The 27,816-nt window shown below is 39.0% G+C and overlaps 2 protein-coding genes across 4 annotated transcripts; both read left to right on the plus strand.

Annotated features, from left to right (window-relative positions):
* The first annotated feature begins 4,078 nt into the window (after nt 1-4,078).
* On the plus strand, nt 4,079-25,515 carry LOC122641022. 3 transcript variants are annotated; one of them, XM_043834335.1, is made up of 3 exons: nt 4,079-4,161; nt 4,294-4,352; nt 24,925-25,515. In XM_043834335.1, the coding sequence occupies exon 3, from the start codon at nt 24,926-24,928 to the stop codon at nt 25,448-25,450; it is 525 nt and encodes a 174-aa protein (XP_043690270.1). In that variant the 5' UTR covers nt 4,079-4,161; nt 4,294-4,352; nt 24,925; the 3' UTR covers nt 25,451-25,515. The 3 variants fall into 3 exon arrangements, with proteins under 3 accessions (XP_043690270.1, XP_043690271.1, XP_043690272.1); XM_043834336.1 differs by lacking the exon at nt 4,294-4,352 and having other exon boundaries at nt 4,115-4,175; nt 24,926-25,515; XM_043834337.1 differs by lacking the exons at nt 4,079-4,161; nt 4,294-4,352 and adding an exon at nt 19,398-19,419 and having other exon boundaries at nt 24,926-25,515.
* On the plus strand, nt 10,808-12,835 carry LOC122640330. Its single transcript, XM_043833490.1, has 2 exons — nt 10,808-11,887; nt 11,942-12,835. The coding sequence occupies exons 1-2, from the start codon at nt 10,808-10,810 to the stop codon at nt 12,833-12,835; spliced, it is 1,974 nt and encodes a 657-aa protein (XP_043689425.1).
* Nucleotides 25,516-27,816: the final 2,301 nt, after the last annotated feature.

The raw sequence follows: 27,816 nt of genomic DNA on the forward strand, positions 1-27,816 counted from the left end.
AAAGATGAGAAATGAGAGAAGTGAGGTTTCTGTCACCTTCTTCTGATCTGGTTTGAGGTGGCTCCATTGGGCTCAAATTACATGTTTCAGTTCTATATAATCATCTATAATGTAATAAGTTTCAGTTAAATCCAAATATTCAATGTTAAAATTAATCCTTTTTAGCCGGTTATATATGGGTGTTATAAGTTTTTTCCTCACAATTCACTTTCTTGAACCAAGCATACTCATGTTAAAGTAGGCTATTGAATGATTGAATCCTCAAGCTTTAGGAGAAAGTTTTCTTCACTGTCAGTGAAGTAAAAGTATATATATCCATCTAGGGTCTTTATTACTCGATCTACCTCTTATTATATGAAGTCGATAATGCTTTCTCTACTATTTCTGATATCCATTCTAAGACACACGTACAAACCCATAAGCAAGGAATTCTTCTCTCACCGTGGGTGAAGGAAAACGACCTCCCAAGCTTTATATTTTTATAGAGTAGGTCTAATTTTATCATGGGTGAGGGTTCTCTGAATTCTCAGCCAAAAAAAAAATAAGAAAAAAGAGGGTTCTCTGAGTAAGTGGCATAACACCATTGAGAGGAGGTGGAACGGTTTTGTAAATATGAACAGAAAGGTAATTTCATGTTAGAAGGATAGAGAGAATGTGTGTGTGTGTGCCTGCTAGCGTACCCTCCGCATTTTGCGTAGAGAATCTTTTCCTTTTATAGATTGTGTATGGATTACTTTTGGGTGTTTAATTGATTGGTGTTTTGGTCTTTAGACCAATTAAGAATCAGAATCAAACCATCCCATTATTAATTAGCAATTGATCAATTAATCAGGACACTTCTGACTATGGTCTTAAAAAGATGAAACCAATTAAGACTCGTCCTGATTAATGAGAACCATTTCAATTGACACCTTTGCGTCAGTCTTGCGAGAAAAGAAGTCTCTACTCGTGCCACAATATTGTCCAGTTTTAATAAAATAGAAAAAGAGAAAGTTTTCCTCCACCGTGAATAAAAGAAAAGTATTTCTATCCAGGGTCACCATCGGTAGACCCAATCCTTTGGTTTGGTGGACTAAGTAAAATAAATGGCATATGATAGAATAGATGGGATAATAAAAATAGATCGAGCAGTAATTTCTTCACCTAAAGTCTTTTGTTTTTAATTTTTTTTAACACATTTTATCTAGCTTTTTTGCTTTTAATTATCACCTCAAAAATTTAAACCATGGAAGTGGATTCTCGGTGGTGAACTCCAATTTCTAACCCAAATTAGTTAAGCATACAAGCATGTTGTGGATGGCCAACCAAAGGTGAATTTATGTTCTTTTTAATTATACATAAAAACCAAAGGAACAGGGCCAGATATGAGAACAAGGGAGAGTCAGGTCAGGTCAGGATCAGCAGAGTAGTTTTGGTAGCTCAAAAAAGCACTGGACAATTAAATGTCTACATTTCATAAACCAATAATGGAATAGTGGGTTCCATTAATTATCCAAAATATGCCATTGGTAGAATATGTGGGCCCATTATGCATTAACCCAATAAGCTTTCTCTACACCTATCAATACATCCAAGTCCCTTGAATATGGGCCCCCACCCCAGCCCAACAATCTCATGTGAACTCAGTTTCCAAAAATGGGTCCCAAATAAATTGAACTGACTCAGTGAGTCAGAACTCAGAAGACTGGAGGAGCTATTAAGTCCTGCAACCAAGAAGATGAAGAAGAGGATTTCAATACACTTTTGGTAAGAAATTTAATTCAGGAGAAAACAAATGTACTTGAAAGTATTAAATACAAAAAGGGAAATAGAAGAAGTTTATTAAGGTTTTAGAGATTAAAAATGTAGTTGAAAGTATCAAAGAGAAATGGGAAATAGAATAAGTTTATTAAAGGTTTAAAGCTTTAATTATGGGTTTGCTGATGGGATAGGATAAACAAAAGAAATATGTGCAATGTAATGAACACCAAAGTGGCCCTATCTCTCATTTCAGATATTAGGAGAATATCATCTTCTTTTGATTTCATATCATTTCAACGTATTCTATGGGTTATGAAATGTATTTTAGATGCCCACGCTAGGAAGGCTGTCTATTATGTGAATGATAGATTGGCCAAATTTTGGATCAGGATCGTCTCCAAGGAGGCGAGCGCCCAGGGTGCTGTCAGGGGGCATCCAACGATTGAGTTGTGCGGCACACATCTCGGCGCATATCTAGGGATGTGAGCGGCATAGCCCAACGGCTGGCAGCACCTTGGGTGTGCTGGGCTCCCTGGAGACGAGCTAAATTCTCAAATTTCACTCCGTGGCTTCATGATCTTTGTAAATCTAAAGTTTTAGGCTGTACACATAGATATATCCTTTTACCAAAAAAACCCTTATCCATGAGAGGAAAAATAAATTAGCAATAAATCCATTTGTTCTATGGTATTTAATGAATTAATGGTAAAGTGCACAACATGATATCTAAAAAATCTGACTGACAATCCTAGTGATAGAACCTAGAGCTCAGGCATTACATACCATTAATTACATTTATAATAGTTATAATGTATAGTGTTTAATTTTCCCCCACCAGATTTATTGTCTTTATTTCAAAGTAAATAGGCCTCCACAGAAAGTCAGCCAAGCCCATGCCCAACAGAGCCCACTTGTTCTCCCTCCTCTCTCTCTCTCTCTCTCTCTCTCTCTCTCTCAATCTTGGCATCTTGAGGGGGATTTGTGACTGCATGGATATCAATGAAGAATGAAGAGCCATTGTTGCTTCTTTAGCTAGAGTATTTGCCACCCTATTACCTCTTGTTAATTTTAAATAAAACTTGGAAGAATGTTCTCTGTGCTGGGGCACAAGTTGCGCCCAGATACATGGGGGTGGGCACAAAGACCACCCTACCCCCTGAGTGGCAGGCCCATGTGTCTGGGTGCAGCCTGCGCTGCGGCATGGAGAACATGAGCCCATAAAACTTTTAAAAATGAAGATTCAAGAATACATTGTATTTTTCTTCTTTTTTGTATAATTGTGTGCAAATTAGTTGTGGGATAAATGGATAATGGATTACGTCGATTTTGAATATAATATAATTAATTTACACTAAAAAAATCTAATTGCATGTTTTTTTTTCCTTTTTATATACAAATACATCGAGGTTTTCTGAATTTTCCTGAAATTTTCTCCTTTTTACCAATTTTTATATTTATTGTAGTTTGATAATTATAAAATGATAAACCTTAAAGCAAAAATATATACATTTTTTAAAATATTTTTATTATTCTCATATTCAATTTTTTCTTATTTTTTGTACTTTTTAATGATTTTTTATATATTAATTGTCCTTTAAGTATAAAATAATTAATTTTATTATAAAAATATGTTTATAGGTTTTTTTTAGTCATATTTACATTGTATAGAAAAATTTTCTGATTTTTTTATTTGGGAAAGAGAACGTTACCTGGTCACATGCGATGCGCGGTTACTATGCCACACATAGGGCCGTACAAAATGACCACCGCGCCCTTAGGGATTTCCACCTTTCAATGGGGGCACGACGGTTATTTCGCAATGCCCTGTCTGGGCACAGGGACCTCCCGTCGCACGCAACTAGGTAGGGTTCTTTCTCCCTTTTTATTTTTAGAGAAAAGATTGGGTGTACTAGCGGTATACCGTATGCTAGCACCCTATGTGTCTATCTCTCCCTTTCCCGCTTTGATCTTTTTTTTTTTTTTGTTAGAACTTCTCCACTTTGATCGCTGTCCTGTTTTTTTATTAATGTTTTGGCTGATTCCAATTCTAGCCCAAAATGGCTTGGAATTGGTCGGGTCGGACCCATCCAGGCCGATTTTCAAATCGGAGTCGGTACTGACCTATTTAATCCCGATTCTGCTTTTCCTGGTTGTGTAATTGAGAGGATAAAAATTCCTGGTTGCACACTGTGCTTTGCGAGTCATATTTGTGTATTTTATTCTAAACCCTGGTTGCACACTGTTTAGAATTCCTTCTTACCTTCCATCCTCCCATTAGCGTTGACGAAACTTCCTATTATAACGTTAGAATTATTAAAGAAAGGGAGAAAAGGCATTTGAGTTGGCTGGGTAAGTCATAACCAATGCGAGGTGAACCAGAGGAGTAATTTGTTCTTAATCCTTACACACGAAAGAAGAAGAAGAAGAAGAAGGAGGTGCGTTCCTATCGAAAATTTGAAACTGTTTAATTTGTTGTAGTTGGCATTCCCACAGTTTTCTCTCTTGTTTACTGTAATCCCTATCATTCTGTCTCAACAACTTCTTACTGTTTGTAGAAATGCCATAAAGAGAGTCTGGTAGTTTGCTTAAATTTTCTTTTGAATTTTGTAACGGACAAGTAATTGAAGGTCATGTTTGAGAGTTGCCTGGGCATTTACTGCAACCATGACATGGATTTCTGTTTCCAACAAACCATTCTAATGTGCTTACTAGAAAATGAACCATTCTTTATGTGCCCTTTCCTCCCTACGATCATAGACTTACAGCTACTCGCACACTCAGTCACTCACTGAAATTTGATTGCTGAAACATATCCTTAATGTTTGAGCAGAAAATGCAGTACAAACCGAGCATGTTAGGAAGTGGGTTCAAGTACTCCAATGGATTAAGAAACGGTTTATGTTAGGCTTCCCAATTAGCTTTACTCAGTTCCTAATCACTGAATACCACTGCTAAAACATACATGATGTCTTAGGGACAAAACAGCACAAACAAGCATATAAAGAGATGGTCTGGATTGCCATAGTAATCTTTCTTGGGTTCCAGGAGGGAGGAAGATCTGGAGAACACTACCAGCTACCATCAACTTGGTCCTTTAGGAGGAAAAGCAACAATATATTTTAGAATCATGCCAAACCAGCCTATGGGGGCTTAAATGAAGGTGAAGGAAAGTAACATTTTTTTAAGCTTTCTAATTGGGGTAAAAGGACTTTTGCATGGCCCATACAGGAAGCCCTTCATATATGACCCAACTACTCTTTTTGCCATGCAAAAGGATGATATGGCAATTTCAACCATTGGATAGATATGTGTTTTAAAACGCTAAATCGTAGGAAATGTGAGATTATTTGCTCTAATATAAGATGATGAAGCTTAAAAGGAGAAAAATTAAAAACATTTACTGATAAATTAGTAAAACAAAGGGTGGGACTTTGATGGAGAGATTAATATGATGTGGAACAAGATGACTACTTATATTAAGAATGTTGCTAAAGAAGTTCCAGGCAAATCTAAAGGAAACCGACATTCATCTAGGGAAACTTGGTGGTGGGATGATGAAGTTCAAGCATCCATTAAGGCTAAGAAATCTAGTTTTAAAACTTGGCAAAGGATTAAGGATTAAGAAGATTTGAAAAGGTATGAATTTGCTAGAAATGAAGCTAAGAAGATAGTAAGAGAAACAAGGACTAAGAATTATGAGAATCTCTATAGTAATTTGAGCACAAAGGAAGGGAAAGATATCTTAAACTAGCTAAAATGAGGGAAAGGAAGAGTAGAGATTTCAACCATATTTGAGACTTTAAAAGTGAAGATGATAAAGTATTAATAACTGATGAGGATATTAAAGAGAGATGGAAAAACTATTTCTGTGACTTACTAAATGAAAACAATACATGTAACAATATTTTACAAGTAACAGTATACAAAAACAAGAACGCAGCCGTATCCCAACTAAATGGGGTTGGGTACATGATCCTTGCTCTCCAATCAGCTCTATTCGAGGTCAGACTCGATACAATGCCTAAGCTATGCATGTCTTTCGTCACCACTTCTCCTAAGTTCATTTTAGGTTTAGCCCTAGCTTTTTTAGTTCCTTTAATCTGAATCAAATCACTCTTCCGTACTAGGGCATCCAAAGGCCTCCGTTGAACATGGCCATGCCACCTCAAACGACTTTCTCGTAGCTTATCATTTATCAAAGCTAATACCAAAGTAGCTCTAATATGATCATTCCTTACTTTATCTTTCCTAGTTTTGTCACTCATCCATCTTAACATCCTCATCTCCGCTACACTGAGTTTATCTATATGATGCTTCTTAACTACCCAACATTTCGCACCATACATCATAGCTGGTCGTATGATTGTCTCATAAAATACAACACTCTAGACGCACCTCTCCACTTTGTCCATCCTATTTTAATCCTCTGTGAAACATCATCCTCTATATCACCTTCTTTATTTATGATTGAGCTCAGATACCTAAAATAGTCACTTTGCGGAATCACCCTCTCATCAATTTTCACCACCTCATTATCCGTCCTAGTGTAACCAAAGTTGCACACCATATACTCTGTCTTCGTTCTACTTATCTTAAAACCTTTTGATTCCAAGGTTGGTCTCCATAACTCCAGCTTGTCTTTAATCTCTGCTTTTGTCTCATCCATGAAAACAATATCATTAGCAGAAAGCATACACGAAGAAACCTCATCTTGAATGTCTCTGATTAAATCATCCATGGTAAGCACAAACAAATGAGTGCTTAAAGCTGATCCTTGATGTAACCCTATTGTAATTGGGAATTCACTACCTTACCCCCCACAGTTCTTACACTTGTCATCACACTATCATACATATCTTTGATTATGTCCACATATTTACTTGAAACACTTCTCTACTCTAGTACTTGCCAGATTAACTCTCTAGGGACTTTGTCATAAGTTTTTTCTAGGTTAATAAAGACATATAGAGATCCTTCTTGCAATCTCTAAATCTTTCCATGAGTCTCGTAAGTAAGTAAATAACTTCTGTTGTGGATATTCCTGGCATAAAACCAAATTGGTTATATGTAATGGTAGTTTCTTGTCTCAAGTTGGTTTCAATAATCCTCTCCCATAATTTCATAGTATGACTCATTAGTTTTATGCCTCTATAACTATTGCAGCTTTGAATATCACCTTTATTTTGTAAATCGAAACCATGATGTTTCTCTTCCATTCATCTAGCATTTTCCTTCTACTCATAATCTTATTAAACAGCTTGGTTAGCCAAGATAAACCATAGATTCCTAAGCTCTTCCACACTTCTATTGGGACCTCCTCTGGGCCTTGTGCCTTGCCTACTTTCGTCCTCCTTAAAGCTTCTTTTACTTCCCAAATTTTTTGTATATACCTACAACATGTGGTATCTTGATGGGTAATGCAGTCTTCCGGAACACTATTACTTGAAGTGTCTTTATATATTAGGTTATAGAAATAACCTTCCCAACTCTTCTTAATGTCCTCATCCCTTATTTGTATTTTACCATCTTCACTTTTAATACATTTAACATGGTCGAGATCTCTATTCTTCCTTCTCCTCACTTTAGCCATCTCACAGTTATCAAGGCGGCAAGGCGACCATGGTGTTGGAGAGGGTCTAAAATCAAGGTGACACCAACAAGGTGGTAAGGCATCCAAGGTGACCAAGGTGCCTGGACGCCTAGGCGTAGCCATCTTTTAAATAGCTTTTTCCCCTTCCTTTGTGCTCAGATTGTTATAAAGATCTTCATATTTTTTCACCCTTGCTTTTCCACAGTCTTCTTAGCTTCATTTTTGACAAATTATACCTTTGTAGATCCTTAACGTCCTTAGTCCTTTGCCATGTCTTAAAACTAGCTTTTTTAATCTTAATGGTTGCTTGAACCTCATCATCCCACCACCAAGTTTCTCTAGAGGAATAATGTTTTCCTCTCAATTCGTCTTGGACATCTTTAGCAACCTTTTTAATACAAGTAGTCATCTCATTTCACATCGTATTAGAGTCTCCGTCAAAGTTCCACTTTCCTTGTTTGATCACTTCATCAGTAAATGATTTCAAAGTAACTTCTTTTAAGCTCCACCACCTTATCCTATGGCAAATAAGCTCTCCTTTATTACGATTATGTGTGGTGAGGCACATATCCATGACCACTAATTTTTATTGTGTGGTTAGGCTCTCCCCTAGTATAACCTTACATTCCTTACATAATAGTCTATCGGACCTTCTAGTTAGGAAGAAATCTATTTGGCTATTATGGTGCCCACTTTTAAAGGTAACTAAATGCTCCTCTCTCTTTTCAACGTAAGTGTTAACAATGGATAAATCATAAGCCACAACAAAATCTAGGACTGAGATCCCCTCATTTCTGTCTCCAAAACCATATCCTTCTTGTACACCTTCATAGCCTCTACGATCTTTCCCAACATGTCCATTCAGATCACCCCTATAATTTTCATTTCTCTTTGACTAAAAGTTTGCATTAATCCATCCATGTATTCCCAATTTTTTTTTTTAACTTACTATTTTCATCCAATCCTACTTGAGGTACGTAGGCGCTAATTATATTGACAACCTCTTTCTCCAACACAAGCTTGATGGATATAATCCTATCTCCGAATCTTTTGACATCCACCACATCATTCTTTAAATCTTTACCCACTACTATGCCCACTCCACTTCTATTACTTTTATCCCTTGTATACCAAAGTTTAAAGTCATCCAACTCTTTAGCTTTTTTACCCTTCCATCTAGTCTCTTGAATACAGGCTATGTTAATCCTTCTTCTCCTCATAATATCTGTCAATTCTAGACTCTTACCTGTTAAAGATCCAATGCTCCAAGATGCTAATTTAATTATACGCTTTTGGACTAGCTTTTTTACCCGTACTCGTCCACGGTTCGAGAACCCTTGCCTACTTGTCACCGCATCCAGGCGCCCAAATACCCAGCAGTTGATCACTACTATTAGACAGAAATTAGGGCAAGATAGCAGTACCTGAGATCTGGAAAATTGGATCAAAGTGGAGAATTTCTATAAGCCACAAATCAGACCTTGGAATGGCCTTAAATTCTGATTGAAGACTACCCCTGGTGTGCTGATTGTATGCTTAAAATTTGGACCAGTTTTGATGGTCAATTGCTGAGATCTGAGCAAGTCTTGAAAATAGAAACTGAAGATGATGCAGGTCCAAGTACACGAAGGAAGAAGAAGAGCAGCCTTTATTAGGCTGCAATTCGTTGGAGCCTTGTAGTTCTTTTTTTTGTTTTAATTAGGAAGGTTAAAACAGTCTTTTTATATTTGTTTCTTAGTTTTTCCCCTCCACGATTTTAGAGGGATGATTTTTTTATTTGTTTGACTTGTACTCCTAGTTAGAGTATGAGTCCATTGTGTTTTATATTGTTTTTATTAGGATTCAGGTTAAGAGAGTCACTACTCCTAATCTGACTAGGATTGGTTTTAGGATTTAGGACTAGGACTCCTAGTTCAAATCTACATAATTGTGTAAGGCCTTTGGCCATCTTTTTTATTATAAATAGGCAGATCGTGGGCAGGCTCCCCCACTTATTATTGCATTAAAAAAAACTGACTTTTCAGATCTGAGAATAGCTGCCATCGAGCTGCTTCCTCTGCTCCTCTGTGAGCTCGCATCCTTGTGGACTCAAGGTGGTGAAGGGTGGGTTCTCCTGCGATTCCTTGCACTGTGAAGGTCGGGAAGTCTGTTATATATTCAAGCTGCTGCCTTGTTTTCTGCAACCAGTAAGTTAACCTGCTGCTCTGTTATTTCCCTTATACAGTTCTAACATAGTTGCCCTCTCCCATCACCACTCGACCTCCATTAAACCTGCAACCTGATTCTGCCTTCTACAGCAGAATTTTGGAACTTGTCCAAACCCTAACATCTTCACATCCTTAGGATCCTCTAAACCTGCACATCAAAACCCTATAAGCCCTTTTCCTCAAATCTGGCCCTAAACCCTAGATCTCACAACAGCTCAATTTTCATAAGGCATCCTACCCGAAACCCTAGATTTCCAACCCTATCCAAATCAGCCCAAACTTATACCATTAGACTCCTTACAACCTGCATATTCATACCACATAAACCCTAAACTGGAAACCTTAACCCTAACCCTAATTTTGCCCTAATTACCCTAATCTGCCCATTCGGCCGACCTATTACACAACCTGGTCCTAAGTGAGACTTATTTCACCTAGGCTACTTCAAATTGGTATCAGAGCTATGGACGGACAAGGCAACCCTATTGTTGATCCACCACGGCCACCCCCACCTGATCCAATGGCTGCAATTCTCAACATGCTCCATAAGATCAGTGATCGGCTCCAGATTGTTACGCAAAGGCCCGCTGTGCCTATTGTAAACAACCCTCTATATGTAGAGGAGGATCAACTACAAGTACATTCTGAAGTTCATGGAACTCTGGGAAGGGATGAAAATCACAGAGATCATCCTAGACGTCACAGGGACCACAGAGATCAGTCTAGACATGACCGAGGTTATAGGGATCGACGTAGGTATGACATGGATGACTACAGAGAAGACAGGGACAGAACTACTGAAGCACCTCGAAGACCTAACTTTGAGGAACACTTGAGATCCTACTTCACTGGAGATGAAGGCCATAACAGGAGATTTGATACACAGAAGGTCAAGCTCGAACTGAAAGAGTATGATGGGCATGGTGATCCACAGAAATTCTATGACTGGCTTGCTGCCCTAGATGACTATTTTAACTGGTATGATTTGCCTGAAGACCGAAAGATGAGACTGGCACGTACTAAATTAATTGGCTCTGCTCGAGAATGGTGGCGTAAGACAAAGAGGGACATGGAACGTGAAGGCAAAGCACCTACCAACTGGGAGGATATGAAGTATGATCTGAAAGAGAAGTACTTACCAAGACAATATACAGCTCAGATGCAAGATCAATTCAACTCCCTTCGTCAAGGTAATATGACTGTATCCGAGTACATGCAAAAGTTCGACTCTCTCTCAACTCGTACTGACACCATAGAAAGTGCTACTTAGATGCTATCTCGGTTTCGGTTGGGATTGAAATCTGATATCATTAGAGCTATTGGCGTCGTGGATGTTCTGGACATCAAGGACTGCTTTAAGAAGGCATTGAAGGTTGAAGACCTATTGAGCACCACTAGAAGGTTTGGCTCCACTGTTGTCAACACCAGAAAATCTTTTCCAGCATTCAAACCAACTAATGGTTACAATAGAGGCAATAACACCACTGCTGGTTCTACACGAACAGCCCCCTACACTGGCAGCTCTTCACGTGTGGACAAGGGCAAAGCCCCAATGACCACTAGTGAGTCAAATACTTGTTACTGCTGCAATGAAAAGGGACATTATGCTAAGGACTGCCCACAAAGACAGAGACCAATCAATGTAGTTGACAAGGAAGAAGACAGCCCTGACGAATTTGATGAACAAGGTATTTACGCATTACCCCCTGAAGATGATGATGATGGGGCTGCCTATTTTGACGACTTGGGTGATGAACTTGGCGATACCCGAGGTGTACACATAGTAGCTCGTATATTCAGTGCTGAATCTCAAGGTGAAGATTGGCGACATAGTTGCATCTTCTATACCCGCTTGCGAGCAGGTGAGTGCACTGCCCAGATAATTGTTGACAGCGGTAGCTGCGTTAATGTTGTGTTTGAAGATCTTGTGAAGAAGGCGAATCTGAAATTTGAGAAGCACCAGATGCCCTACAAAGTCTCCTTATTGAATGGGAATAAGCTTGATGTGAACAAGCGGTGCTATGTTCCCTTACAAGCCCAAAAATATTCAGAGGAAATTTGGTGTGATATCATTCCGATGAGAATGACTGATGTTCTACTAGGGAGACCGTGGCTTTATGGCAATGATGTTGCTCTCTTAGGAAGAAAAAACCTCTGTGTGTTTCAACATAAAGGAGAAGAGATCAAGTGGTACCCACTTAATTTGCCTGCAGAAGTACGGAAATGTCGTGTCATGCGCACTAATCAAAAGGGGACAGAATCGGAAAATAAATTGTTAGCTGTTCCACAAAGGGAATTTGAACAAATTAGTTATGATACGGGACTGGTTCTTGCCTTGGTGACTCAAGAGGTTGCTGCCCCATCCGAACAGAAGTTTACACAACCCATCAAGGATCTATTGTAGGATTTTTCAGATGTAGTACCCGAAGAACTGCCCAATGAGCTACCTCCACTCAGAGACATTCAACATGCCATCGACTTGGTACCTGGTGCTATGTTACCAAATCTGCCCGCCTACAGGATGAGCTCCTCTGAACATGAAGAGCTTAATAAACAAATTGGAGAGCTTCTCAAGAAGGGGTTTATTGACGAAAGCATAAGCCCTTGTGCTGTTCCAGCCTTGTTGACACCAAAGAAGGATGGTTCGTGGCGCATGTGTGTGGACAGCCAAGCCATCAACAAGATCACCATCAAGTATAGGTTCCCAATTCCTAGGCTTGATGACATGCTAGACATGCTGTCCGGTTCTAAGATCTTCTCCAAGATTGACCTCCGCAGTGGATACCATCAGATCTGCGTACGGCCTGGAGACGAATGGAAGACAGCCTTCAAGACCAAAGATGGATTATTCGAGTGGAAGGTCATGCCCTTTGGCCTGACGAATGCATCTAGCACCTTCATGAGAGTCATGACCCAGGTACTTCGTCCCTTCATCGGTAAATTTTTTGTTTATTTTGATGATATTTTGGTGTACAGTAAAAACCCAGATGAGCACATAGACCACCTGAAACAAGTTCTCAGAGTACTCCGGCAAGAGAAGTTGTTTATCAATTTAAAGAAATGTTCCTTCATGCTGCCCAAGGTTGTTTTCCTTGGTTTTATAATTTCTTCAAAGGGTGTTGAAGTTGATCCGGAAAAGGTCCGAAGCGTTGTTGAATGGCCTATCCCAGAGACATTTACTGAAGTGCGAAGCTTCCACGGTTTGGCTTCTTTTTACAGGCGATTCATTCGCAATTTCAGTGCCATCATGGCACCCATAACCGAATGCACCAAACAGAACAAGGGTCCGTTCGCATGAACAGCAGCCGCTTAAAAGGCCTTCCAAGTGATTAAGAAGAAGATGACTGAAGCTCTGGTGCTATGCCTGCCCAATTTTGACCAGATTTTCGAAGTTGCTACTGATGCTTCCCATGTTGGTCTAGGCGGAGTTCTTATGCAGAATGGGCATCCTATTGCATTCTACAGTGAGAAACTTAATGATGCCAAGACTCGGTACTCTACTTATGATATAGAGCTTTACATTGTTGTTCAGGTCTTGCGACATTGGCGACACTACCTTATTGGCAAAGAGTTCATCCTGTATACTGATCATGAGGCACTCAAGCATCTCCACTCACAAAAGTCCATTAGCACCAGGTATGCTAGATGGGTTGCTTATTTACAGGATTTCAACTTTGGCCTCAAATACAAGTCAGGAAAGGAAAATACAGTGGCTGATGCACTGAGTAGAAAAGTCCTGACCTTGAACACTTTCTCAGCCCATGCACTTAGCATCGAGCAGATCAGAGACGAGTATGCTAGTGACAAGGACTTTCAAGTCCTATATACTGATTTGAAGCAGGGTGGACAGCACCCTAAGTACTCATTACATGATGGTTACTTATTCTTAGGAACCCGGCTGTGCATTCCCGATTCGTCCTTACGACACCACATTATCCGGGAGTTACATGGAGGAGGTTTAGGAGGACACTTCGGGAAAGATAAAACCATCTTATAAGTGACTGATCGGTACTATTGGCCTCACTTGGCCAAGGATGTAGAGCATGTAATCAACCAGTGCCGAGTTTGCCAGCTAGCTAAAGGTACCAAGCAAAACACGGGCCTCTATTCGCCATTGCCGATCCCTCACCTGCCATGGGTTGATCTCAGTATGGATTTCGTACTTGGTCTTCCCCCTACTAAAGAAAGATTTGACTCCATCATGGTGGTGGTTGACAGATTCACCAAGATGGCTCACTTCATTCCTTGTCGAAGAACACTTGATGCTTCCCACATTGCCAAGCTATTCTTCAAGGAGATTGTTCGCATCCATGGGTTACCCAGTACCATTGTATCCGATCGTGACGTGAAGTTTATGAGTTATTTCTAGAAGACTTTATGGCTGAAGACAAATACCAAGCTTTTGTTCTCTACTGTATTCCATCCCCAGGCTGACGGACAGACAGAGGTAGTCAACAGGAGCCTTGGCAATTTGCTGCGGTGTTTGGTCCGAGATTATGAGAAGACATGGCCCTCTATCCTTGACATTGCTGAGTTTGCATACAACAGCTCTGTGAACAGGACCACCGGTCATACTCCTTTCGAGATTCTCCTTGGGATACAACCCCACCGCCCGATTGATCTCATTCCCTTACCCCCTCAAGCTCGGGTAAGTGTTGGAGCTGATGAGTTCATTCGTCATATCACCGAAGTGCTTGCAAATGTTCGGCGCAAAGTTGCACTCAGTTATGATAACTACAAGTCCACTGCCGACAAGCATCGCCGGTTCGTTGAGTTCAAGCCCGGAGACATGGTCATGGTACGGGTAAATCCAGCGAGACACCAACCGGGTGTCAACAGTAAGCTCCATCCCAAGAAGATGGGTCCATACAAGGTGCTGAAACGTATTGGACCTAATGCTTATGTTCTAGAGTTGCCTGATGATATGGGCATAAGCAATGCTTTCAACGTGGCTGATCTATACTTGTACATGGGGCATCATTCCGATGATGGCGATTCAAAGCACATGTTGCGGCTGCCCCAACTGAAGCCACCTCCGAAAGATGTGATTGAAGAAGTTCTGGATGATATGCACAAGACGACTCGTCAAGGCACCGGTTATCACTCTTTCCTTGTCAAGTGGAAAGGTCGCCCACGCCAGGACAGCACTTGGATACATGCTGATGATTTCAAGAGGCTCGATCCGGAGTTATATGATCGCTACATGGCATTCACCCATTCATCGGAGATGAATGTTTCTAAGCCGGGGAGAGCTGATGCAGGTCCAAGTACACGAAGGAAGAAGAAGAGCAGCCTTGATTAGGCTGCAATTCGTTGGAGCCTTTTAGTTCTTTTTTTTGTTTTAATTAGGAAGGTTAAAACAGTCTTTTTATATTTGTTTCTTAGTTTTTCCCCTCCACGATTTTAGAGGGATGATTTTTTTATTTGTTTGACTCCTCCTAGTTAGAGTATGAGTCCACTGTGTTTTATATTGTTTTTATTAGGATTCAGGTTAAGAGAGTCACTACTCCTAATCTGACTAGGATTGGTTTTAGGATTTAGGACTAGGACTCCTAGTTCAAATCTACATAATTGTGTAAGGCCTTTGGCCATCTTTTTTATTATAAATAGGCAGATCGTGGGCAGGCTCCCCCACTTATTATTGCATTAAAAAAAACTGACTTTTCAGATCTGAGAATTGCTGCCATCGAGCTGCTTCCTCTGCTTCTCTGTGAGCTCGGATCCTTGTGGACTCAAGGTGGTGAAGGATGGGTTCTCCTACGATTCCTTGCACTGTGAAGGTCGGGAAGTCTGTTATATATTCAAGCTGCTGCCTTGTTTTCTGCAACCAGTAAGTTAACCTGCTGCTCTGTTATTTCCCTTATACAGTTCTAACATAGTTGCCCTCTCCCATCACCACTCGACCTCCATTAAACCTGCAACCTGATTCTGCCTTCTACAGCAGAATTTTGGAACTTGTCCAAACCCTAACATCTTCACATCCTTAGGATCCTCTAAACCTGCACATCAAAACCCTATAAGCCCTTTTCCTCAAATCTGGCCCTAAACCCTAGATCTCACAACAGCTCAATTTTCATAAGGCATCCTACCTGAAACCCTAGATTTCCAACCCTATCCAAATCAGCCCAAACTTATACCATTAGACTCCTTACAACCTGCATATTCATACCACATAAACCCTAAACTGGAAACCTTAACCCTAACCCTAATTTTGCCCTAATTACCCTAATCTGCCCATTCGGCCGACCTATTACACAACCTGGTCCTAAGTGAGACTTATTTCACCTAGGCTACATCAGAAGAGTTGCAGGCCAAACCAGCCAGCAGTACGGCCTCAAAGCAGGGCCGAGTGGAGGCCTAAGCAAGGGAAGGTTATACTCCAGATATCTCTCAGACCTGATGGAAGGTTGTTGAGATCTGAGTCTTCAAAGTTGCAGCATGCAACTTGAGAAACTGACCAGCCGATAGCACTGATGGGGAACTTCAATGGATCTTGGATCTGTGGGCTGCTGATCTACAAACAGAGGTTGAGTGTCCTGTCGTTTGTGATGTATTAGATCTCCAAGTACCAACAGAAGAAACTCTCTAGTTGCTGAGATAACTGGACATTAACTAACAGTAATGAAAATAGAAAGTAGGAGGAAGAAGAGATATCGAATAGGGGAAGATGGGGGTAGGATGGCTATCTCAGCCTGGGCATCTCACCCTTCTCAGCCTCTCTCAGGACAATGGTTTGCAAACAACAATTGAAAGCTTCATTCAATAAATCGTGGTATGGCCTCTAAGGGCCATTACAAATATATAGGTTCAAGGACTGAGTCCAAAAATAGAAACAATGACCATAGGAAGTCTCTAGAAGAGCTGAGACTTTAGTTATAAGTAATTGAACTTTGCTAAGTAACAAAATTAGAAGTATCTAAAATAGAAGCTCCAACTTAGCCTAACAAGGACTGAAATATCAAGTAAGGAAACAAAATAAAGTCTTCTTGAAGATGTCCTATCGATCCTTGAGTAGCTTGCTGTCCAAAAGCTTCTAGAATATTGGAAATAGAAGCCACATATTGTCCCCCACGATTTTACGGTTTTAGAGACCCAAAAATTCCCAGCCCAAGTGGGCTGGCCCAGTTAGAACTGGTTGGCTCTATGGCCCTGTGGGAGGGTCCACTAAATGGTGTGATGGACCACCCCTTTGATTCCTTCGGCTGGTGTAGTGCTTACCAAAGAATCTATCTACAGCACCCTAGCAGTTTATAATATATGATTGTAGAATCCATGTAAAAGGGTTTGGCTAGGGTTTTTGCCGGCTGCCGACTTGACGCACCAACCCTCCTCCTTTATCCGGGCTTCAGACGGCAGCAAACACTGGCAGAGTTAAACCACAAGTCTTAAATATATTCAAAAAATTAGGTTTTTGAAGTAAATGAAGCTTTAAAGAAGATGAAAATAGGTAAGCCAATAGGTCCAGATGGTATTCCAATGGGTGTGGAAGAGCTTAGGAATCTGTGGAATAACTTGGCTAATTAAGTTGTTTAATAGGATTATGGGTACAAGAAAAATGCTAGATGAATGGAGAAGCATTGTGGTTCTGATTTGTTAAAATAAAGGTGGTATTCAAACTTGTAATAACTATATAAGAATAAATTTATGAGTATAACTACGAAATTATGGGAGAGAGTAATTGAAACCCGCCTAAGACAAGAAACTAATATTTCAGATAACCAATTTGATTTTTTGCCAGGAAGATCAACTACAGAAGCTATTTATTTGCTGAGGACGGATCTCCATATGGTCTTTATTGGCTTATAAAAAGTTTATGATAGAGTCCCTAGAGAATTAATTTGGCAAGTATTAGAGAAGAAAAGTGTTTCGAGTCAATATGTGGATATAGTTACAATTATGTATAATGGTGTGGCCACTAGTCTGGGAACTGTTGGGGGGGGGAGTAGTGATTTCCAATTACAATTGGATTACATCATAGATCAGCTTTAAGCCCATATTTGTTTGCGCTAATCATGGATGAGTTGACTAGAGACATTCAAGATCAAATCCCTTGGTGTATGCTTTTTGCTGATGATATTGTTTTGGTGGATGAAACAAAAGCAGGGATAACTGCCAAGTTGGAATTAAGGAGATCAACTTTGGAATCAAAATGTTTTAAGATAAGTAGAATGAAAACAAGTATATATGGTGTATAACTTTAGTAACAATACAATTGAATATTCTCGAACACAAAAGATTGAAAATGAATGCATCAACTGAAACACCAACTATCGTACTCTTCAAGGAACGATAGAGGGTGGAGAAATCTCTTCTAGGTTTTAGTGAAAAACTTCGAGGTTTCAAAGGTTGAACTCTTACAAGTTCAAAGTACACAACTGAGTAACAATTTCATTAATCATATTCTTCACTATTACAATGAGCATAGCTCTTACATATTGTTGTAATGTGGAATTAAAGGGTTATTTGGTTATCCTTGTAATTATGTATTGTTCTGAGGGTGTCCTTGTAATTTGCTCTTTCTCTCCTCTTATTATAAATAGAACATGACTGTGCTCCCTTGGGAATTATTCCCCAAATTATTTTCATCATGGTATCAAAGCGGGAACCAATCTTGGGATCAGTGCCCTAGTACCCATGTTACCGTGAACCAAAACAGCAGTACTGCCGCCTCCAACACCATCTCGCCTTCTTTCTCTCTCTCACAAGACATAACCACCACTCTTCTAGGACTTCCACGTCCTCTCTCTTCCACTGCCACATGGCAGATATTTGGGTTGTACAGGAAGGCCTTCCTCAGTGGGTCATGCTAGAAACAACTGCCCCTAAAGAGTTGAAGGACAAAATGATCAATGGCTTACCGCATACGGTCTAACTGGCTTTTCTTTTTTGTATGTGGGGGATGTATATGGTTTGACTTGGGGACTTTATAGTGTGTCCTGGGACTTGTAATACAGTTTCCTCTAGTATGTCCTAGGACTTTTAAGACAGTTTCCTCTTTTTTGCTCCATTTTCTATCCCCTTAAAGCAACCCTTGTTTTGCTGCATGGCACAGTGTGTGTCCTTGGATGGGTAAAAGAGGGCAACATGTTCACATTTTTTCTGGCCAGCTAAGTTGCCTAGGTGTAGATAAATGCAAAGAGACCTGCATCATGGGTTTTCTGTTACATGGAGGGCTGATTTAGCATATCTGGACTGGCCACATTAGGGGGACCCATTGGATTAGCCATAGGTACAGTTCACTTGTTAACACCAGCAATATGGCTATATGCTGTATTACATTTTTTCTATACTATTGATAGTCCTTTGATTTTGTTGAATATATGGGGCTTGAGAGATTTCGGTGGCTCATTTGCCACGTGGCATCAGGCAATAGAGCTGAAACTTGTCACTTGGAAAGGTATTGATCTGAGGAACATGGGAAGCTTCTTTGGCTGCAATTTTTGCATGTTTAACAGCAAAGTGCTCTGTATGAACATGATAGGTTTTATAAGGTTCGGCATAGATGCAAAGCACCTAAAACCCAAAAACTGCAGGAAATTACACCAGGAATATTACTATATTAATCTTGTGAGGCCCTATCACTCTTCTTTTTTTTTTTTTTTTTTGGGGGGGGGGTGGGCCGTGGGGAGTGTTCTTCATGTGCAATGTTCCCTCTTCTCTTTGTTTTGGTGGGTTGGTATGTATGTGTGGATGTTTTCCTATCAGTAATCTTAGATAGGAGGATGTATCAGCAATGCTGTGAGTTCAACCTTATGTGCCAACATTAGTGTCTAGAATGATGAAACAGTTCTGATAACTTGAGATTTCTTTCTTAGTGAATTTTTTACATGTGATTATGTAAGGAGCCGTTGAGATAGATGTAGAAAGTTCTCCAGATAAGGGTTTAGCTTCATGTTACCATACAATGTAGCTATTTCTTCAATTTTCTTCTAATACAGATAATGCTGATTAATGGTAGATGTACTACTTGTAATGGTTAAAATTGTGCTTCTGCTCTCTCTGAAATTCACTGTCTACTTAGTATTTCCTCTACAAGCTCTTCTTGAATCATATCCTTTTTTTCTCTGTTATGTTTTCTTTCTGATCTTTTAATGGGAAGAGCTGTTGAGGCAAATAAATTTTGTCTCAGGATGTACGTAGATTAAGTATACTATATGAAAAAAGGGTTTCTAGGTGACCTTAGCTTTATTTGTTAGCTGTCCATTATTTTACTCCCTCGGAGGATCTGGCAAATTGACGATTAGAAGTGAGCTTCATTTCACTACGTGGCATAACACTTTTTGGCCTTAATTCTCTGATAAATTGAGGCTGATCTAGGCTACATGTGGGAGATTCCTGCCTGTGTAGCATACGGTTGTCCTATTTCATTCTCACTGGTGCTTGCTCTATAATCTCTAATAGTACTGTAACAAACTAATTACAGATCTTGCTCCACAAGACAACAAGAAAATACCCACATATTTACCAAAAAAAAAAATACCCACAACCCTTCAGGAACAGTGGAACACTGCAAGGTTTATATGAGCACAAGACACCCACAAGGAGTTGACTTTGACTTCCACAGTCTATCATAATTATGTAGCCAATGCATCAGGAGTACAGTCACGCACAAGTTTCTCAAACTCCTTGAAGCAGCACATACACTCTATACTATTCACGCTGCCTTTCTATGTCCCATCACCATGAAGCCACAACTAACACACTGATTCTAAAGGAGAAAGTTTTGCTTCACCCATGGTAAAGAGAATCAAGGCTTATTAAATTCTCCCCCCCCCCCCCAACCCAACTATTGTATGAACCCCGAAAATGCCCTTAAGAGTAGGTGAAGAGTTCCACCCAACCGTAATGACAGCGCTGGGTGAAGTGATTTTCTTCACCGTGGGTAATAGAAACTTGGTCCGGTTCTAAATAGGATACCATCAACAAATTATTCCGTAGGCAAAAAGTCAACCCTTACAGTTGCTCCATAATTTGTAGTAGACGAAATCCTTAGAGACTCATCAGACCAGTATATGTAGGTGTAGACATTGAAGGAGAAAGAAGAAGAAAAGGGAAGAGAAGCCCCAGAATTAGAGAATATGAACGTCATCATCAGGTCTAGTGCTGTTACAAGCTATACCTCGAGATAGGGACAGTAGATGAATGGGGAAGACAGGAGGGCCAAAAGCAAGGTTTTAGCTATCCTACCATATCCACCGATACTATCTGCTACGTATCATATCTTTAAGGTACCGATACGATACCTAAAAAAATGTATCAACTGTATCAGGTCCATAGTTGTCAAGGCGTCCAAGCGCTTTGGTCGATTTGGGCGCCTTGGTCGCCTACTTGGTGTCGCCTTGATTTTTTCCCCTCTCCAACGCCTTTGGTCGCCTAACCGCCGTGACAACTATGATCGGGTCAATACATGACCCGATATGGTTGTTATATGGTCGATACCTATGATCCGCTTGATACATCTCTTATAAACTATAAAACATGATCTCTAACTACAAAACTTTTGCCGAGATCTCTTGTAATGCCTTCTAATCATTTTTTTTTGGGGGGCAGAGTGAACTTGATTCCTTGCTTCTAATGGCAAAGGTGACTCTAGTATTATTGATTTTATCATTTTTTGGGGATTAAACAGTCTGCAATCAAGGACCGAAACCAGATTTACCAAGAATAGTTATCAATCAAAACTTGAGTTTTTTACTTAAATATTGATTTTTAGTATTGTGTTTTGCAATGATCACTATATCAGGTTTTTTTGCAATGATGTGTGCATCTAAATCCTAAATCTTTCCCAAACTGAAAATGACATCTTTTTTGGTAATAGTACATGTAAGAAACCTCATTCTTTATGTGAACCAGCAAACCAGAGAAGAAGAAAAAGGTAAGTGAAGAGAGAGAGAGAGAGAGAGAGAGAGAGAGAGAGGAAGAAAAGAGCTTGTGTGCACTAGATTATGAATAGCTTCTATCACACTAGCCTACTATTTATATTAAGATAATCATCTACTCTTAGTAGGAATCCTACTAAGAGTGGAAATTAAATTACAATAGAAACAAATAACGTATCTAGACTCCTAATAACAAAAAGAAAGTATAAAGACAATAAAACTATGGTATTAGACTAGACTATCCAACGATACATTAGTCCATACCTTCATGGACCAACATTCCACGATGCATACTTTAACACTCGCCCTCAAGCTAGAGTATATATATATCTCCCATACCCAGCTTGGAACAGTGCCTTGTGAACATATCACCAAGTTGACCATCAGTGTTGACAAACGGAGTCAAAATAAGCCCTTGCATAATTGCATTCCTCACAAAATGACAATCGACCTCAATATGCTTAGTCCTCTCATGAAAAACCGGATTACTGGGAATATAAATCACAGTTTAATTATTATCACAATATATATTCATAGGTTTAGCAACTGAGAATTCCAACTCTTGCTTGAGAGATTTCAGCCACATCAGTTCAGCTGTTGTATGGGCCATAGCTTTGTATTCAGCCTTTGCACTTGATTGAGCTACTGTAGTCTGCTTTTTACTCCTCCAGGTAACAAGATTTCTGCCAACGTGCAACATCCAGTAATAAACTTGCGATCACCGTCAGCACCAGCCAAGTCAGCATCAGAGTAGCCCATGATAACAGTAGAACCATGGCGCCGATAAACAAGACCTTTCCCGAGAACACATTTGAGATACCTCAAAATATGACAAGCAGCATCGCAGTGGCCTTGTTTAGGATTTTCCATGAATTAACTAATTATACCCACAACAAATGAAATATCAGGTCGAGTAACAGTTTGATAAATAAGTCTACTAACAAGTCGCCTTTATTGATGTTTATCCTCAAAGTCTTTATCATCACCTGCTCCAAGTTTCAGATTAGGATCCATAGGAGTATCCATAGGTTTAGAACCTAACATCCCCATTTCAAATAGAAGATCAAGCACATACTTCCTTTGAGATAAACTGACTCCTTTGAACTACGAACACCTTCAATACCCAAGAAGTATCTAAGTATTCCCAAATCTTTCATCTTAAAATGTTGATGTAGATATGCCTTGACATCCTCATTCCCAAAGGAGTCATCACCATAAATAATGATATCATCTACTAAAACAACCAGGATTACCACCTTGGATGCATGTCAACGAACAAAAACGGTGTGATCAGAGGAGCACTGCATGAAAACCAATGACCTTGCTGAATTTGTCAAACCAAGCACGCAAGGATTGCTTCTACCCATAGATAGCCTTTTTTTTTTTTTTTGGGTGAATCATAGATAGCCGTATGAAGGCAACATACCTTTGATGCATTCTCCCCTTGAGCAACATACCCAAGGAGGTTGCTCCATATACTCCTTTAAATCACTATACAGAAAGGCATTTTTCATATCAAGTTGAAACAAAGGCCAGTCAATATTAACAGCCAATGATATCAGAACATGAACAAAGTTAAGGCGAGCAACTAGAGAGAGTAACAAAATAATCAACTCCATACATTTGAGTAAATCCTTTGGCAACCAAGCGAGCCTTCAGACACTCAATAGAACCATCTGGGATATACTTGACAGTGTACAGTGTACACCCATCGACACTGCACAAGATTCTTCCCTGGGGGTAAATCAGTTGTGACCATATCTGACAATCTAATAAGGCATCCATCTCTACATCCATTGCTTTCTTCCAACCAGTATGTAATAAGGCTTCCTAGTACTTAGCAGGCACATACACAGTAGATAAAGACAAAGCAAAGATACGAAGTAAAGGTGGAAGATGAGAAATTGAAACAAATTTAGAAATAGGATAGGCCACATTAGATTTTTAGATACAAGTTCTTATACCTTTACGAAGAGCGACTAGTAAGTCAATGGAGGTAGAATCCCCAAGCAAAGGTTCTGATAAAGTAGAGGGCGGTGTCGTAGGATCAGCCTGAGCTGTCATAGTCTCCTTGGAGCGTCGCCTATATACCTGCAATTGCATTGGTGGGGAAGTAGTAAGGTGAATAATAGCTGGAATGAGTGGAGGATTAAGGAGATGAGTATTCACCTTAGGACTCTCACTAGAGAAATATGATGTATCTTCAAAGAAGGTAACATCAACACTAATAGACTACTAATGTGTAACGGGATCGTAACACCTATATCCTTTTTGAGTGTGAGCGTATTTGAGGAATACATAGTTTGTAGCACACGGAGATAATTTATCATAACCAAGGTGTAGGTTGTGAACGAAACACATGCAACCAAACACTCGTGGGGGTAACCAAATAAGGAATACGATGTACCTTAAAGAGAAATATTAGATAATTTATCATATTTTTCTCACTAGAGAAATATGATGTATCTACAAAGAAGGTAACATCAACACTAATAAAATACTGATGTGTAACACCAATATCCCTTTTGAGTGCAAGCGTACCCGAGGAATACACACTTTGTAGAGTGGAGATAATTTATCATAACCAGGGCGTAGGTTGTGAACAAAACACGTACAACCAAACACCCGTGGGGGTAACTAAATAAGGAAGAATTGGGGAAAACCACAGAATTGGAGATATATTGACATTATCAGAGCTTAGTGAACCAGCAACCCGGAGAAGAAGATGAAGGAAAAGGAGAGAGAGCTTGCATGCGATAAATTCTGAATAACTTCTATCGGACTAGCCTACTGTTTATATTAAGATAATTACCTACTCTTAGTAAGAATCCTATTAAGAGTGGAAGTCAAGTTACAATAGAAATAAATAATGTATCTAGCATAAAGCCTAATGACAAAAGTATAAGGACAATTAAACTAAGCTATTATACTAGATTCTTCTATGATACACTAGTCCATGGAAGTCCATACACCAGCACGCCACGATGCATACTTTAACACTTTATATATAATCACTTGAAAACACTTGTCTAGTCGTACTTTGTTCTCCTTTTTGTATATGATATATTTTACATGTTATTTATTTGTAGTGTTTTATGCTTCAAAATTGTGATTTGCATATATCCTAAGCATTTCCATACTTTTCTTAACCATTTCCATGCGTATTTTCAGCTTATCTTGCTCAGATACGATATGATACATCTCTTAAAATCACACTTCCTATACGATACCCAATACCAATACATTAAACCTTGGTCAAGAGTATTCCTCCCTTGGTTGCTATTAATATGAAAACAGAAGTTACCAAATGCCCTGGTTCCATCTTTACACAGCATACATGCATTAAAAAAGTTGAACTTATTTGTTTATGAAATATAATAGAACCTTACAAGGATCAAAAGTTGTAAATTGCAAATAATTTTAATTTAGATCAATGGAGACCACTAAAGTGTAGATTTATCAGATTAATGTTTAAATTTTACATTGATGTATGTGCTTATGACTTGTAGATGGATAAACAGTGCAACCTTAACAAAGATGAGCTCATAGCTGCTGTTATGGCTGCTTGTTCTGCGGGAATGTTAAGCATGATTGCATGGTATTTGACCGGTGAGCTTGTGGATGAGGCAGAGACTACTGGTGAGCATATGACAGGGGATGAAGAGGTCAATCTTGGTGGCATAGAGGAGGGCATGGAAGCATCATCAGAGCAAACCAAAGCTCCTCCAGATTCTTCATTACACTCTGGTGGGAATCTGAACAAGATCCATTCCTCCCATCATATCATGGAGACAATGAATTCAGTGGCTGCAAACCTTGGCAAAATTGCTGAAGCATTAGACCGAAACAACAAATTAAGCATAGACAACTTGTATAATGAGATTATGAAGATCCAAGATTTCGATGATGAACTTCTTGTGGAAGCCCTTGAGTATGTTGCTTCTGATGACAAGAAGGCCATGACATTTCTCACTTTGAATGAAAAGAGACGAAAAAATTGGTTGTTAAAGCATTTACGTGGTCAAAGTTGTTAAAATGCTTGTATTAGTGTTGTTTATGTGCATGTATTGAACATTTTCAATGACTTTTGAGGATGATAGTCTTAGATATTGTATCATCTCACTTTGAGCTACTTCTTATGCTAATGGTCCTCTATTTTTTACATGTTTGACTCATGGGTATCAATCTTCCAACTGATTTCTGAACAGGGGATTGCAGAACATGTTATATTGACAGTTCATAACCAAACCAGGACCCTAGACCAGAGCCTTTAGGGCAAAATGTAGGTCACTGGGCCATGTGTCTCATGCCAGAGAATTGGAATTCTTCACTGAATGCCTGGGCCATTAATCAGCCTGATTCGAACCCCCTTTGTTTATTGTGATTACAAAAATTTCAGATAATCTGCCAATCCTAACCATGAGCATAAGTATAGTTTAGTATAATTTCAGATAATCTGCCAACCTAACAATTTATGATCTTTTATTAAGTGTTATGAAATGATTTCTAACCATTTGAATGTAGTTTTGATTGGACTTTGCAAATAATTTTCTGACCTTGCAATGAATACAATTATATTGTTACATTACCATAACAGGAAAGGGAGTAGTTTTGCTCCAAATGTTTCTGCCTCCAATGAAGAGAGCCCACATGTTCTTGGGGTTTTCTTTATTTTAAAAACTAAAGGATTTTGAATAGACAATGTTCATTGGCTAATTTAATTTAGATCACAAATTGTCCCTCCACATTGTTAAGTTAATTTTTTAATTAATAATGACATTTCCTTTCTCGATTAGTTTCCTAATTAATCATGCATGGTCTCCTCAATGCTAATATAATTTGTGTATTAATAGTAAAATTTCCTCTCTCTCTCTCTCTCTCTCTATATATATATATAGAACTTTCTAAGATATTTCCAATACCTTGGGATTTAAAAAAAAGGTTTAGATAACCTAATTTTCATTTGCTAATTAAATATTCTAGTTTCCTTTATTATGAATATATTTCATAATTTAAAACTCCCCTAACCTTTTGGAGTAGATATGGAACAAATAGACCATTTTAAGAACATTGCAGTCTATCTACACCCACCCACCCAAAATTTAAACCAAGTTCTATTATTTAGTTAAACTCGACAGTTGCTGGTTGAAAATCAGACCCCTTTTGACATTGTTTCTAGGTAATAGCCATGTAAAAATGCAATTTTCAAGTAAATTTCCATATTTTTTAATTTTTCTTTATGGGAAAATCTTGTTATAATCAAAATTGGTGAAAAAGAAGCTGTAAATTTTTTTCCCAACAGATAGGAAATCATATCATTTCACATACGACGATGACAACTTAAAATGATATATCACTTTCAAGTTATTTGAAAAAAAAATTTGCTTTTATCTTAAAATAATTTTTGGAAATAAGATAACGGGCAATTAGAGTTTCTTAGTTTACCACTTTGTTTACAACAAGTTGCACCCTTTATTTAAAAACTGAACCATGTGAACATAGAGGATTTGACTAGTCAAGTCTTATACTTTTCTAGCGAAGAATGGCATCAACAACACAATCGAATCTAACAAGAATAAATAGGCAAAGTCAAGAATTCAACTTCATACGGGGACTGGAATTGTTTGGGAAGTCATAAATGGCCATGTGGCTCAAGACCCACCATTGGATAGGTCCTACCCCAGAGATTTTTTCTTCTTCTAATGAATAAGGTATTTATTAAAGAAGCAATTCAATACAAAGGAAAAGAGCTGCAATTGGTGATTAAGGACTCAAGACCTCAGCAAGAACTGAGCAAAAGCTGATTCTTTGACTTTTCAGCTTAGAGACAACTCCAAACCTTTCAACGGTTTTGAATGATCCAACCCTATTGTTTGGGTACAAGAATGATCCACTTTGTTTCTACACTGTTAGGTGGTTTACCTATCAAAAATTAATTACACAGTATTTTTTTCTAGGTGAAAACCATGTAAAATTTTTTATTAAAATCTTACTCTTTTGCATTGATTTTTCCTGGAGGATTTTCTCTGCCTTCACCTAATCAAATGGAACTTAAACAAGAAAAAAAGGGAAGGGGGGGGCATTCACCTGGTCCTTTTATTAGAGAGGTTTCTCTAGCTGACCACCTACTTGAACAAGAATACCAAGATTTTTTTTTCCCCTTTTTTGGAGTAGGTTCTCTAAGCAAGCGATATGAGGAGCACACCAATGAAGAGAGACGAAACGGTTTTATACATAGGGGAGCAGAGATGTCATTTTATGTGAGAACGTAAGAAATAAAGAGAGAAAGTATTAGTGTATCTTCCATGGTTGGCTCAGATAACCTTTCTCTCCAAAAGGGTTGTGGTGATTCTTCGGTGAGCCGTTTTGCCTTTCCAAAATGGCCAAAAAGTGTATATTC

The sequence above is a fragment of the Telopea speciosissima genome, chromosome 9 (genome assembly GCF_018873765.1).
Source record: "Telopea speciosissima isolate NSW1024214 ecotype Mountain lineage chromosome 9, Tspe_v1, whole genome shotgun sequence".
In the NCBI taxonomy this organism is placed as follows: Eukaryota; Viridiplantae; Streptophyta; class Magnoliopsida; order Proteales; family Proteaceae; genus Telopea; species Telopea speciosissima.

Coding starts and splice junctions, on each gene's coding strand:
- LOC122640330 (XM_043833490.1), top strand. CDS start 10,808: ATGCTATCTCGGTTTCGGTTGGGATTGAAATCTGATATCATTAGAGCT. Junction 11,888..11,941: donor TTGCCTTGGTGACTCAAGAG/GTTGCTGCCCCA, acceptor GATCTATTGTAG/GATTTTTCAGATGTAGTACC.
- LOC122641022 (XM_043834335.1), top strand. CDS start 24,926: ATGGATAAACAGTGCAACCTTAACAAAGATGAGCTCATAGCTGCTGTT.